This window comes from Mus caroli, chromosome 1 (genome assembly GCF_900094665.2).
Source record: "Mus caroli chromosome 1, CAROLI_EIJ_v1.1, whole genome shotgun sequence".
Classification (NCBI taxonomy): Eukaryota; Metazoa; Chordata; class Mammalia; order Rodentia; family Muridae; genus Mus; species Mus caroli.
The window spans coordinates 163,438,971-163,453,175 of record NC_034570.1 but is presented as its reverse complement, the minus strand read 5'-3'; the positions used below and the strand labels follow the sequence as shown (position 1 = coordinate 163,453,175).

Genomic DNA, 14,205 nt, shown 5'->3' with positions numbered 1-14,205 from the left:
TGGTCACAGTACAGTGTAACCACAGTTCTGAAAGATTAGGATTCACAATTCACTTATTAAAATGCAAATGCTCTGGGCTAGGCCAAGACCTCATGTCTTATCTGCTGACAGACTAAAGGGATTCCTTTAAGAGTAAGCTGTTTCCACATTTTGGTTCTGTAAGGAAGCATAAAACAACCCCAGTCCATACTGCATTTGGCCAGTGGGCTGATTTCTGTCTAGAGCCACATCTGTAACTGATCTCTGGCTCCTACCCTATCCCTGCAGGCCTGAGAGTGATGTGGGAGCTGCTTCTCTCTGGTGAGGACAGTGTTCCTAAGTGCTACTGGAGTCTAATGATCGCCATCAGCTCAGAGTGCTGTGATATGTCATTAAAATATTAGGTGCTAGAAATACATTTGGTATCAATTCTCCATTCAAATTTTGTTTCTGGGAAAACTTTTACCTCAATATCTTTTCCCTGACATCAAGAACTCCATAGAAAACACTCAGTTTACCAGTAATAGGCTGCCGTCAGTAGGTGCAGTATCTACCATGCCTTATGCTAAGCTCTTCACTGTATTAACTCATTTAACACGCACCAGTAAATGCCCTTAAGGCAGGTACCATCACTACCTCTATTTCACAAGTGAGGCTTCAGAAGCATAAGGAAGTGAAACCCAACCTGCCTCACATTGCGTGGGAGCCTCTGCAATGGGTAAATGTTTGATGGAGAGATGGGAGAGATGAAGGAGTGGTGAGGAGCATGCACTGTATAGAGAGACTGACTGGAGACTGGAGACATGATGATGGTGACAGGTCTGAGAGATGTTGACAGTGGAACAAGTCTTTAATCCAATGGGTTCATGAGGATGGTGTGAAGCTGTCTGGAGTTTATGAGAATGCACTCAGCTCCTGAAACACAGTCTGGCTGCAGTATTTCCCTGGTTCTGGGCAAGGATAGATACACAAGATGGAGAAGGTTCACTTTTTGGTTTGTACCATGGTCTGTGATGCCACTGAGGGCCACATATGGGTCAGTGGTCCTAATGCGATCAGGGTCCTGGTTAATTTCTTCACCTGGATTACCACCTAATGTCATGAGGACATCTGTGGTCTAAATCATGGTCTGAAGCCATGTTGACCTCGGTGGGCTGTGCTGTTTGCTGCCCAGGGCCATACTGGCATGAGTAATCTGGGATGCCACCTGGAGCCTTGTTGATGTCTGTAATCCAGGTTGCTTCTGAGGGCCTTGTCTGGGTCTGTGATCTGTCTGTAGCTGGGGTTAGAGTCAGTGCTGCTACCAGAAACCGTATGGAAACTTAAGATCTGAGTAACCCTGACTGTTAACAGCAAGGAAGCTATTTTGGCAATGATACCGATGACTGCAAACACTCAATTGAGAAAGAGGTACATTGAAGGCTTTTGCAGCAACCCCTATTCCCCAAGTACCATTCAAAAGGAACAGGCTAAAAAAGAAGCCATCAGCAAGAACTCTTAAAAACTGTGATAAGGATGCTGAAGTTTGGCTCTCCACCCTTGATGGCTTCTGGTATGAGTGCAGGTAGAGTTGGACTCAGTTTTCTTTAGTAGGCAGGCCAATGGGAGCTTAACCTTGCTCCAGTAAGTATATGGACAATACAAATTGGACTTGAAAAGCATCCTGTTGGAGGGGCAAAGGCCGCAAGTGAGGGGGTCTGGGCATGGACTGCCTGTGAATAAGTGTGATCAATGTGTATGAAGTGAAATTATTGAAGAATCAATGACAATAGTATTTGGGGGAAAAGAAAAAAAGACATAAGGCCATTTTGTACCTTGAGAAAGCCACATAGAGAATGAGCCGTGTGAGTTGAGAATCAAGCTCGAGAGACTGCTCACATCCTTTGTGAACAGTTTCTTAGAAACATGTTCAGATAATCTTTTTGTATTTAAACAATCTAATATAATATTTTAATATTCCAATGGCCTTCCCACCACTGCATCCCATCTGCATCTTCCTCAGCAGGCTTAGAATACAGTTCTCCTTGTACTTAGTGCTCTATGCATGCTCACCCCACACCTGCATCTGTAGGAACACAGGAAGGCAAGTCTGAAGCCCTTTGGTTCTCTTGGCTAGAAATAATGTTCATAGGCAAAGCTTAGAGTCAGTGCGCTTTAGAACTCCTCCTGGTTCAGACTCCTCCCTCAGCTATAAGGTGCCATGTAAGGAGCCGTCCTCACATTCGCCATTATAAGATGGCACTGACACCTGTGTTCTAAGTAGTAAACAAACCATCTGCACATGCGCTGGGGTAGTTTCCCACCCCATGTGCTCTGCCTTTCCCGTGACGACAACTCTGGCTGATGGGCTGCAGCCAATCAGGGAGTGACACGTCTGAGGCGGAGGACAGTCCTCCATAAAAGGGAGGGGGCTCCGCCATCTCTCTCTCTCTCTGGCTCTCTTCTCCACTGGCTCCTGATGGGGTAAGCAATAAAGCTTGTGCCGCAGAAGATTCCGGTTGCCCTGAGTGTGTTCTTACCAGGGGGAACAAAAGCGGCGGGCAACAGTGCCATAAGATGCCTCACCTGCAAAGTGACTGGCTGTTTATATGTCTTAAAGATTAGTACCATAAAAATCAAACACGTACACCCCAACCCTATGCACTATAACACAGAGTATGATATAAACTATATTATGCCCAAATTTTGCTTCAGTTCAGGAAAAATATAGTGAACCTCTGACTATTTTCTTTTTTCTTAGTTTGTATATTTTATAAATTACTACTCAAGAATTGTAACACGGGTTAGGAATGTTATTCTCAGTCTATTGAGTTTTCATTTGCACCCAGAAAAGAACCACATATTTTTATTTATTTATTTTTTACTATATGGCTTTCACTAATGTAAATCAACTGATATATCTGGTATGACTTATTTATAAACAGTCTATAGTATATCACTTCCATTCTATTACGTTTTATTATCCAATTATGGTTACCTTTAAGTTTGAATAACTGTATTTTTGTTGTTGTTGTTAAGACATCAGATGTGAGATACATGTTTTCCATTTGAATATTATCTCTGGGAAATTTTCCACTTGGTTCTCCCTTTCTAGTCAGAGAGAAATTAATCCTCAAAAGAGGGAGGGAAAGGATCATAGATGACATTATTTCTTAAAGTCCCATTTTTCTTTTCCTGGATTAATAATCTCTCTCTGTGCCCAAGCCAGAGCTTGTGTAATCCCCCATCTTTCTCTCTTTCTGAGTGGCATTTACTGTGAGTCCCAGGAGTTACATTTATTTCTTTCAGATTTATTTTTTCTTGAACCAAAAGTAGGTAACCATTCAGGTCAAGACAAGAAGTGAAAAATATCAAGGCCACTGACTTCCGTATGAAAACGCATCAGCTAGCTAGCACCCACTTAACTGTTCTTTCTTGAGCAGACTCCTGTTTAAGGCACCAGCAGGAAGAGAAGGCAGATGCCCTCCTTGCCCTAAAAGAAGTCTAATGATTATGAGGGGTTGACAAGGTTGTTCTGTGGTTAAGGTTGTTTACGGCTTTTGCAGAGAACTGGAATGCAGTTCACAGTACAAAACAAACCTTTAAATAAAAAAAAGATTTTTTTGGGGTAAACACAATTAGAATACCACCACAGCAACTATATGGCATAGCTATGCATTGGTAAACCATCCCTTGGAGTAAGGACAGGAATGTGTAAAACAAGAAGTGCAGGAACTAGATCAATGATTCCCTGTTAGGGTGATGAGCTCTGGTAATCGAAGGGGTTTTAAAATAGGTATGGCAAATCCTCAGTCACTCAGTCTTGAAATGTTGTTTGACTGAAAAAAGATACTTGTCTCTGTCTGGTTATGCATGTGTGCTCTCCTGCCAAATTGCCTGAGTTCAAATCCTAAGTATGTAATTTGCCATTGTCCTTTAACAAGTCCTTCAACAAACTGCCTAACCACTCTATAATGTAATTTCCTCTTTTCTAACCACATAGAATTGATAAAAGGGACAAAGATGGTAAGATGTGCTGCATACTTAGACCTGTCCGTGATCATTAGAGACAGTGTGCTATTTTTGAGGTACATACACTGCAAGGAAAGAGGTAAATTACCTTTTCATCATTTTGTATCTAATATTATTGGACTTTGGGTTTATAAAACATACAATAAGGCAGCCTATTGGCCCTTCTGGTTCCTGATTTTGGAAGGAACAGGCTAAGCTCTGCCACTTTTCTTTCAGACACATTACAGGACAATAAAGTTCTAGTTAAAAGCTCCTCACTCTAAATCCAACTTCAAGGACATCTCATAGAACAAAAGTCCCATCGTTTATGCATGGCCATTAGAGTTTTATGTCTCCATGTCACAAAATGAAATACTGATGAAGTCTTCTGAGAACTGGCAACAGGTTTAAATCTAAGCACAAGATGTCATTATGTACTACATACATTTGTTTTCAGATTCAAAATCCTGTTAAGAAATGAGATTCTATAAAGTGTACCAATTTTATTAAGTACACATTCTTCCTTCTTTTTTGATTCTATAATTTAACTGTCATAAAACTTTGTAAGGCATAGATACCTTTTTTTTTTTTTTTGGTGCCCCGACTTACTGATCTCTTTCAGAACAATGTTTTCAAATATATGGTCACAATAATAAAAATTACATGGGAAACCAATTAGTTTAAAATATAATGTCCATGTATTAACAATCTCCCTGTGCCTCAAAGCACATCTTAATGAAGATAAACTGAGTATAAGAAATGGGCAGCTATACCACACAGACAGTGGCTATAAAATATATTTTGAGGCCTCAGAGCATCTTCTAAAGTGAGTGAATAAATAAATATATAATAATAAATAAATAAACATGCATTTGGAGGGAATTTTCAAATAAGGTTAGAAGGTACAGGATTCAAACTATATTAAGCAAGATAAGTGAAACTCTTATTTAATCTTGATGCTTTTTATTTCTTCTGAGTTTTATCTTGTTCCTTTTCTCATCTTAGAAATATAATCTGGAAATACATGTATGGTTTATTCTCTTTGATGTTCATACTGTGAGTTGTTTACTTTTTTAGGGTAAAAAAGAAGAACTTTAATTTGTTTTTAAGTTTTAACAAACTTCTTTAGTTGAACCTGCTTTTGTTCTGCTATTGCTGCTTCTAACAGACCCTCTGTATCTTAGTGTTGGGCACATATTGAAAGCTTTAGATGGGGAAGCAAATAAAAATGATCTCTCTAGCAAACTCATCCTCTTCAGGCTAAGCAAGCAGCTCTCAGGGAGTGTAACCCTGCTCACACATAAGGAGGAGTTGTTTGTAGGATGAACAGACTTCAGGGAAAGCCCTTGTAGAAGCCATATGAGCCACAGTAAAGTGACAGCACTTCAGACAGTTTTGCTGGAAGGCTTCTCTCCTGGGAAAGAAGAACCCCCAATTCTCTCAATAAAATCTCAACAATCTATAAAGCCTAACCTGTCTCAGTCTGTCCCAGGGTTGAGGAATTCAAACATTACCCTCCTATAAGACCCTTCTCCATTTTTCCTTGCTTTCTCTCTGCACCAAACTTCCTTCCTGATCCTTTTCTTTCCTCAGGACTCCAGAGAGGATGGAGATTACTCAAAGTGCCCTGCCAGAAGATGCCAGCCACTGAATAAAAAGCTTATGTAGATTTCTTATTGCCTTAACATAGCCAAAATAAACGGTTCTATTAAATGTATTTCTCAAATAATACTAGTAAATGAAAGGATATATATTTATGAATATTTTCACTTGCTAGATGCTGTGCAATGTTTTACATATAAGATATTTTATTAAATCTTAGAATGAAGCCAGAGTCTCGATATCACTGTTCGTAGTTTATAAGTAGAACCCAACAACATGGTCATTAGGAGTATTTGACTTCTGCCTTGTAAATATCAACAACATGTAGTTTTCAAAAGCTAAAGAGTCAAAGAAGACAGGAAGTTGGCAAGGAACATGAAGTGAAACTCTGGAATTAGTTTCAGGATGTGTGTGTATATAGATATGAGAACAATAATTTGTACACTTTAAGCATAAATCATTCTAATATATATTATATAAACATTTTAAGTTTAAATCATTTAAAATAACTATAAATTTGCAAGTTTTAACTAATTTTTTTATGTTTTATGATATTCCTGAGCATATTTTATTTAAATATGTCGTAAAATTCTGATGGTAAGCAATACTATCTGGCAATAAAAAATATCTGACAACAACAAAGCTTTATTATTGAAACAACAGTATTTGATTGCTTCTAGCACAAACATAAAATGGACATTAATGTTTTCTGTTGAAAACATTCATGTTTTCCTCTATATTCTGTGTTTTAAGTCTCAAATCAAATTATTGTGCATTGAGTGTCACCTTAAGGAGAAATACACATGATTCTGCTTAGACCCTTGGTCCCTGCCTATCAGATTCTAGATGTCAGCTGAAGGTACAATAGGAGAAAATGGGTCACTATAAAATTGCCCAATTTGGCACAACCCTATTATTATCTCTGGAGAAAGCCAAGCCCAGGCATAGCTGATGAGTTAATCAGATACAACGCAGAAGACATTTCCTTCTCCTTTGTGGTTTCAAGCCTATTTTTGAAGCCATAGCTCTCTGGTGCAGTTAGCACCTGAAGGTGCAGGGGCGATGGTCACTGGAAGGTCTGCCCAGCTGTGCCTAGCACTGCTGCTCACGTGTAAGTACAGGTTCATGCTATTCTCTGCCCCAAGGGACCAAAATGCATTTAGAGAGTATCATGGTGGGAGCATTGATGGTTTCTTTGGAGACTTTGTAGCACATATGCAATCCATGGGTGGTTTTCAGGCAGTTTGTAGTAGAAAGAAGCAGAGGAGGTGGGAAATCAGGCTAGTAGCTTGGATCTTTGCAATCCTCTGCCATCTAATAGAGTATAGACAGATACCAATGGAGGAAGCTAAAGGAAAGAGTGCAGCTCCTGCTCCACACTGATCATTAAAACTTCAGGAACATGGGAGTCATTACCATACTGAGACCAGAGCTCTAGCATCATGGCACACTGCAGACAGATGCTAATTTACCTTTTATTGATTTTGCAGCTCTTGATGTCATTCTGACAGGTGAGTGAGTGCTCTGTCCTTCTTCCCCCAGTGTACCTGGACATACATTGTTCTCTCTTTGGGTTTGTTTGTATCCCATCGTGTTTTCCTATAGCTCTGAGTTTTCTTCTGGAAAGTCTGTTTTCCAAATCTACCTCACCCCCTCTTGTTTATTGCCTGTCCCAAAATTTCCCATATATCATTTCCCCTTTCATGCTGTCTCTTCTGCTTAAGCCAACAGCTATGTCTGCACTGATGTTTCTCTGCATATTTTCTGTCTAGGCCTTTCACAAGCATTCATCCAACCTTCTTTCTAGTATCGTTGTTGCTATTTTATAGTTAAGAATCCTGTAACTGATCACTTACCTGAGGTTTCACAACTGACAAAAGCTGGACTCTATCCTAAGTCTCTTGGGGCTAAATATTTTCCTTGACTATATCACCCCATTGTCATCATCACAAGCTGCTTTCTTTGTTTTTAATTTTTTTTAGTCTCTGTTTAAATTGTGCCCACATCTCCTTGCTCCTGAAACCCTTTTGAGGCTGATACCCTGTTGGTACTTTTCATAAACTTTTAAAATTGCAAACTTTTCTCACTGTATATATTCACAATTAAATAGTTATAAAAATCTAGAGCTCATCGTTTATCAAGTCTATTATATATTTTATTATCATTAAAGTGATTTACTTATAAACATTGTATGCTCAAATCTACCAATACTTGCTATATAATCTGAAATGATTGACAGCTGCTTCTGACATGTATTAATGAAACTAAGGCTTTAATGTTCATCCATTATTCCTATATTTAGCCATTCAATAATTATTTAGAAAATTTTAATTATATACCAACTATTATCCTAAGAAATGATCCTAAAAATGATGATAACTTAAGTTATGTACACTGATACTGAAGGTAAGAGAATTAGAGTAGGTTTTCACATCATAAATACATTACTTCAATTGTCCCTAAACTCCTTGCATTTGTGCCCTATCTTGATGCCTAGATTGGTTGCTCTCTGAGCCACATCACTATTTACTTCATATTTTATTGCTTTTCCTAGATATCAGGGCAGAGGATTGTTACTAAAAAGATGGACCACTTATTGACTATTGGCATGTTGATAGTTTTGAGACTGGATAATTCTCAATGACTTAAAGTTTATTTATCTTCACAATTTTCCCTTCTTTAAGCCACTGAGAAATCTGTACTGACCTTGGACCCACCATGGATTAGAATATTTACAGGAGAGAACGTGACCCTTTCATGCTCTGGGAACAATCACCTTCAAATGAACTCTACTACTAAATGGATCCACAATGGTACCGTCTCTGAGGTGAACTCTTCACAGTTGGTCATTGTGAGTGCCACCGTTCAAGACAGTGGAAAATACATATGTCAGAAGCAAGGATTGTTTAAGAGTAAACCTGTGTACTTGAATGTAACGCAAGGTATGTTCCAGGGATATGGGAATATATATCTCTCATGTGAAGAGTGCCCTGCTAGAACAGCAATACTCCACCTTCCTAATGCTGCAATTCTTTAATATAGTTATTCATGTTATGGTGACCCCTAACCATAAAATTATTTCTGTTGCTAATTTATAACTAAGTTTGCTATTGTTATGATTCACGAATATCTGTGTTTTCCTATGGTCTTAGGCAACACATGTAGAATTGTTGTTTGAACCCCACAAAGGGGTTGTAACCTACAGGTTGAGAACTGATGCACTAGAAGGTGGCAGTAATGTATGTTATTCTAGGAGATTTGGGGCATATCACTCAAGACATCTCATGTCTTGTTCTGCCTGGCTCTTTACATTCTCTCTCAATAGTCTCTTCTGTCATCAATATTATTCATATCCCCGATTTTTCAAAATCTATTTCACCTAGATGTAGATATGAATTTTGAGATCAATGACATAGGCTTATGGATATTGCAAAAAGCTGTGTATGTATACTTGCATCATAATGTTTGAGTAAAGATTTGCTCTGAACAATCCATGAGGCACGAAATACACTTCTCTTTATTCTTCATGTGTATTACTGTTACTAAAAACAATTCTATTGTTTATGTCAATTCAAGAAATAGTTTATTACTCATTTTATGTCAAAACTTAATACAACATATTTAGGTATCAGGACATGTTGAATGAGCAAACTATCTTTTGAAAGGAAAAGTTATAGGTTATATTTTTCTTTGATTGAAAAGATATGTTTTGATACTTATAAATTTTCATGTACAAACTACACCCTGAATAATAGTCTTGCATTTCCTGGTAGTAGATACAATATGCTTGCACATGTTAGACATGTTCTCATTCAAAACTCTCCATTTGTGAAGAATGTTTTACAGTTCTTTAGAATGACATTAGCCATAGAATATGATTCTTATAATTTACAGAATCATTATTGACAATTAATCACTGAGTGCCTACAAACTTCTAAACACTATGTTAGATACTACTGACAAAAAAGAACTAAATACAGCCATTTATTCTCATAGATCTATATAGAGAAAATGAAAATAAATAAAAATTAAACAAATAATTAAAATTGGTGTACATATTTTAAGGAAGTATTTTCGCCAACTTATAATTAACAACAAACCGAGAAGCCTCTTTGAAGATAGAGTGAGCAAAATATTCTCCTGTGTTCAAACCTTTTGGAGTGTGTCTGTCTGTTCCCTCTCAGCTAGATCCAGCTAGAATAGATTTGAAGGGAATTCTTGCCTTTGGGTTTCCACATGGGGGCTCAGTAATGCAGCACAAGATACTTTATGATTTCAGACTGACTTGTCAGAGGGAGAAAGAATTCACCGGTGTGGGTTTCAGGTTATTTATGTTATTTTGTCTTTATTCTTTTTTATATTAAAGATTTTTTTTTTACTCATCCACTTTACATCTCCCTCACTGCCTCTCTCCCAGTCACCATTCCTACAATCCTTCCCCCATCCTCCATTCCCCTTCTCCTCTGAGGGGGTGGGGACCTCCTGGGTAACTGCCAGTCCTGGCACTTCAAGTCTCTGCAAGGCTAGGTATTTCCTCTCCCAACAAGGACAGACAAGGCAGCCCAGATAGAAGAACATATCCTACATACAGGCAACAGCTCTTTCTTACCGTTCTTCCATTAGAGTCCCCTAGCTCAATCCACTGTTTGTCTGTGAGCATCTGTATCTGTGTGGGTGAGCTTCTGGGTGGAGCCTCTCAGAGGATAACTTGTTTTTGTCTACAAACATAACAGAGTATCATTAATAGTGTTAGGAATTGGTGCTTGCCCATGGGATGGGTTTCAAGACTTATTGGTTGGGTATTCCCTTAGCCTCTGCTTCACCTCCTGTGTCTGCATTTATTGTAGAAAGGATAAATTTTGGGTTGAAAGTTTTGTGAGTCCGTTGGTGTCTCTATTGCTCCACTGGGGTTCCTGCCTGGGTATAGGAGGTGACCTCTTCAGGTTCCATATCCCCAATGTAGTGAGTCACAGCTAAGGTCACTCTATTGATTTGTGGGAGACTCCCTTATCCCAGATCTTTGTCTTGTTCTAGAGATGTTCCCTACTTTCTCATCTCCATCTGTTTCAGATCTCCATTCATTTTCATGTTTAATTGATCTTATGAACCAAGAAATTGGTTAATGGTCATTCATGGATCCCTTTAACCTGTCTGTGGATCTGTCTGTCTGCTCCACTTTCTCTGCTCCATTTCTTATCCATTATTAAATAAATAACACTAATGTAATGCATGCTTTTCAGATTGGCTGCTCCTTCAGTCATCTGCTGACATGGTCTTAGTCCATGGATCCTTTGACATCAGATGCCATGGCTGGAAGAACTGGAATGTCCGCAAGGTGATCTACTACAGGAATGACCATGCTTTCAACTACAGTTATGAGAGCCCTGTCTCCATTAGAGAGGCCACACTGAATGACAGTGGCACCTACCACTGCAAGGCCTATCTTAGGCAGGTGAAATATGAATCTGACAAATTCAGAATTGCTGTAGTAAATGGTAAGTTGATAGAGGCAAATATAGTTCATGGCAGGAGAAGAGAAAGGGGGCTTATGAGCCAGTGTTTGAAGTTAGTACAACAAGGCCGTTGTGGTTGCCTAGAAAGCCTAACAAATTTTCAGTGAGGTGACCAAGGAAACATTATGAGAGTCCATATCTTCACAGCAGAGTCCTTATTTGCTATGTGCTTATGGTAATACCTATGCACTGAATGGAAATTTATAAAGGTTAATGAGATACTTTTGTCAAATGGCTTTAAAAACTGTAAAAGCATGTCCAGACACAACATATTATAATTAACATTTGAAAAGTTTTATCTATTACTTTCTAAAGAAGAGTGTTTGTATTTATCAAATTGAAAGTGGTTTGGGAAGCTGAAGGAGGCAGATACAGGTCTGAAGAGTCCATATTAATTATTGATGGTAGGGAAAGAAATCATGTAAGATGGAAACTTTGAAATGTTTGCTTGTCATTGAAGGAGGAAATTTAGTTTTATTTTGGCATGTTCATAATTATCTATAAAAAAGCAACATGGTCAAACATGAAATTATGCTCTCAAGTTTAATTATCTCAGGCTCCATGCTGTGTCCTTTCTACATCCAAGTAATCAGATAATAGCATCCTGTTTCCTATGACTTTCACTGTCTAGAAGAATCAGTAGAAGGGGGTTATTGAGAAACATTTATCCCTCTACAGTGGTCTAGAGAGCACAGACTGTGGAACTCGGGATCTTGGGTATTCTCTCTCTGTTTCTGGATACTCCATTATACTAATGATGGACAACCATGATTGTTTCCCTCTTAAAGAAGATGGCTCTCTGAGCCTCATTTTTCATTTTCTTATGCGAATTGTATACTTATTGTATCTACATTCCATTCTAGCTTACAAATGCGAGTATTATTGGCTACAACTAATTTTCCCATTGTTGGTGGTGATTCTGTTTGCTGTGGACACGGGGTTATTGATCTCAACCCAAGAACAGTTCAAATCCGTCTTGGAGATTCAGAAGACTGGAAAATACAAGAAAGTTGAAACCGAACTCCTAACCTAGATACATAAAGGAACTAATTTCATTGCTGAAGAAGCAATTCTTAACAGTACTTTTCCACAGAATTCTCAGTAGCTTCTCCACTATCAAAGGCCACTCATGTGATCCATAGAAAAGTCTATTCCACAGGAATTGCATAAATGCTTCATTAAACCAACTGTAGCTGGCTATGTAACATACAATAAATAGCAAATACTCAATAAACACTGCCTTAATAAGTTAACTGATGAGCTGACTGCTTTATCTAAATTTGTAAAAGAGAAGCACAATTTGAATAAAGTAAGTATGGAATCATGTAGAATGGTACTTTGAGATATTATGGTCTTAGTAATTTATTTGTTTTCTTCTAGAAGAATGATCATGAGGGTATAAATACATCATCTCTCTATTTTTGTCATTATATACAGTAGGTGGCACAGAAGACATGGTAGATAGGATACTGGTGAGGTTGGACAGTTTGTAATCTGCCTTCTGTTGCTAGAAGCTTTTGATTCTCAAGAAAAATTAAGGTGACTCAGAAGACCAGGATTCATATGTGATCAATTTTGCACTACCATTCTAATAGATGAAATTTGTATCGCATGTCCATAGACTGACAGAGCAAACACCTTTTGAGTAATCCCGGAAATGATAAATACTGTTTATAGTCTAAAGCCAAATAAGTTCTTGGGTAAAAGAAATAGTTAGGTTTATATGTTTGTATTTTATGACTCTCATTTTGTTACCAAAGTATTTGCTGAAGACCAGTGGTCTGTCTCACAATATGAATGGGATTGGGTTTTTTTTCCCCAGAAAATGTATCTGTTATTAGGACTAAACCACAGAGTATAAGACATGGATCCAACTCTTGATTCTATTACATTCTAGGCTTCAGATTTATGAAAATCAGCTTATATATGTATGAGACACATGTTTCACTTCTAAAACAGGGATGAGGATAGGAATCCTGTCTAGCTCAGCTCCTGCTCCATGCTCATGAAGACCATGAGAAGCATCTAGGAGACAGGGGCATGCTGTCAATGCTGAACACTGGCTTATGACAACCAACACGTGAGAGCAGAGGGCCTCATGTTTGCCCAAACTCTATACCTGCTGACAGTGGGGAAAGTATGAAGGTCACTTACAAACACTGGCTAGACTGAGATCTTCATTTTGCCAAGAAGTGTTAGTGTGGTACACATACTCTTTACTCCAGATTTTTATCTTTTAAAACATGGGCATATGGGTATATGATGTGCATCTCTTTTTCATCTTATTCCCCAATGTTTTCATCATTTCAGATAGTAAGGAATGACTGCATTCTTGCTACATGTTTTGTTTTGTTTTTGTAAGTAGGTGTGGTGAATGCAGAAGAAGTTCCTACTGAAATACGGGCAGGGGAAAGTCCCTACAGGAAATTCTTGGGTGCTTTTATGGGAAACTTTCTCTGCTACCTGCCCAAGATTGATTGCAAGATAAAACATTCAGATCACAATGCTGCCTCCACACACAATTGAGACACATTGTTTCTACAAGTCCCCTACAGTGTCACTGTCTCTGGCACTGAGCTAGAATGGAATTTCCTCCTTTATCTCAGACTTGGTGTTTATGCCAAATCCTTAGAGTTAGGAAGTTAGAGGTGCTTGAAGTGGGAAGAAATTCCAGGCATGATCAGCTTGAGAAACATCTGAAGGGATATCTAGAATCCTTAATGTTGCTGTTCATGTTTGCCTCCCTCCTACCCAAGTCAGGCTTGAGAGGGCCATGGATAAAACAGAGGAGAGGGATGGGAGTCCAAGGGGCTTCTCACTGGGTGCTGGACTGTGCCAAGCTACTTGAAAGTCTTTGAGATTCTGTTTATTCTTGTATGAGAAGTGATTGGACAAGGTGGTTTCTTGAGTCTCCTTAATCTCACACTTTGCCACTCATTTTCCATGTACTGATCATTGAGGGGCAGACTCTCAGAAGTCATTTGACACCCAGCGCAAGTGTGGATTTCTTTTTTTCTTTTTTTTTTTTTTTTTTTTTTTTGGTTTTTTCAAGACAGGGTTTCTCTGTATAGTCCTGGCTGTCCTGGAACTCACTTTGTAGACCAGGCTGGCCTCGAACTCA

At 38.5% G+C, this 14,205-nt stretch overlaps 1 protein-coding gene across 1 annotated transcript; it reads left to right on the top strand.

The window, feature by feature from the left end:
- Positions 1-6,579: 6,579 nt before the first annotated feature.
- LOC110304091 (high affinity immunoglobulin epsilon receptor subunit alpha) lies at positions 6,580-12,336 on the top strand. The gene is made up of 5 exons (XM_021175345.1): positions 6,580-6,682; positions 7,062-7,082; positions 8,256-8,513; positions 10,812-11,066; positions 11,948-12,336. Exons 1-5 carry the CDS (start codon positions 6,634-6,636, stop codon positions 12,115-12,117), a joined length of 753 nt encoding a protein of 250 aa, XP_021031004.1. The 5' UTR covers positions 6,580-6,633; the 3' UTR covers positions 12,118-12,336.
- The last annotated feature ends 1,869 nt before the right edge of the window (positions 12,337-14,205 follow it).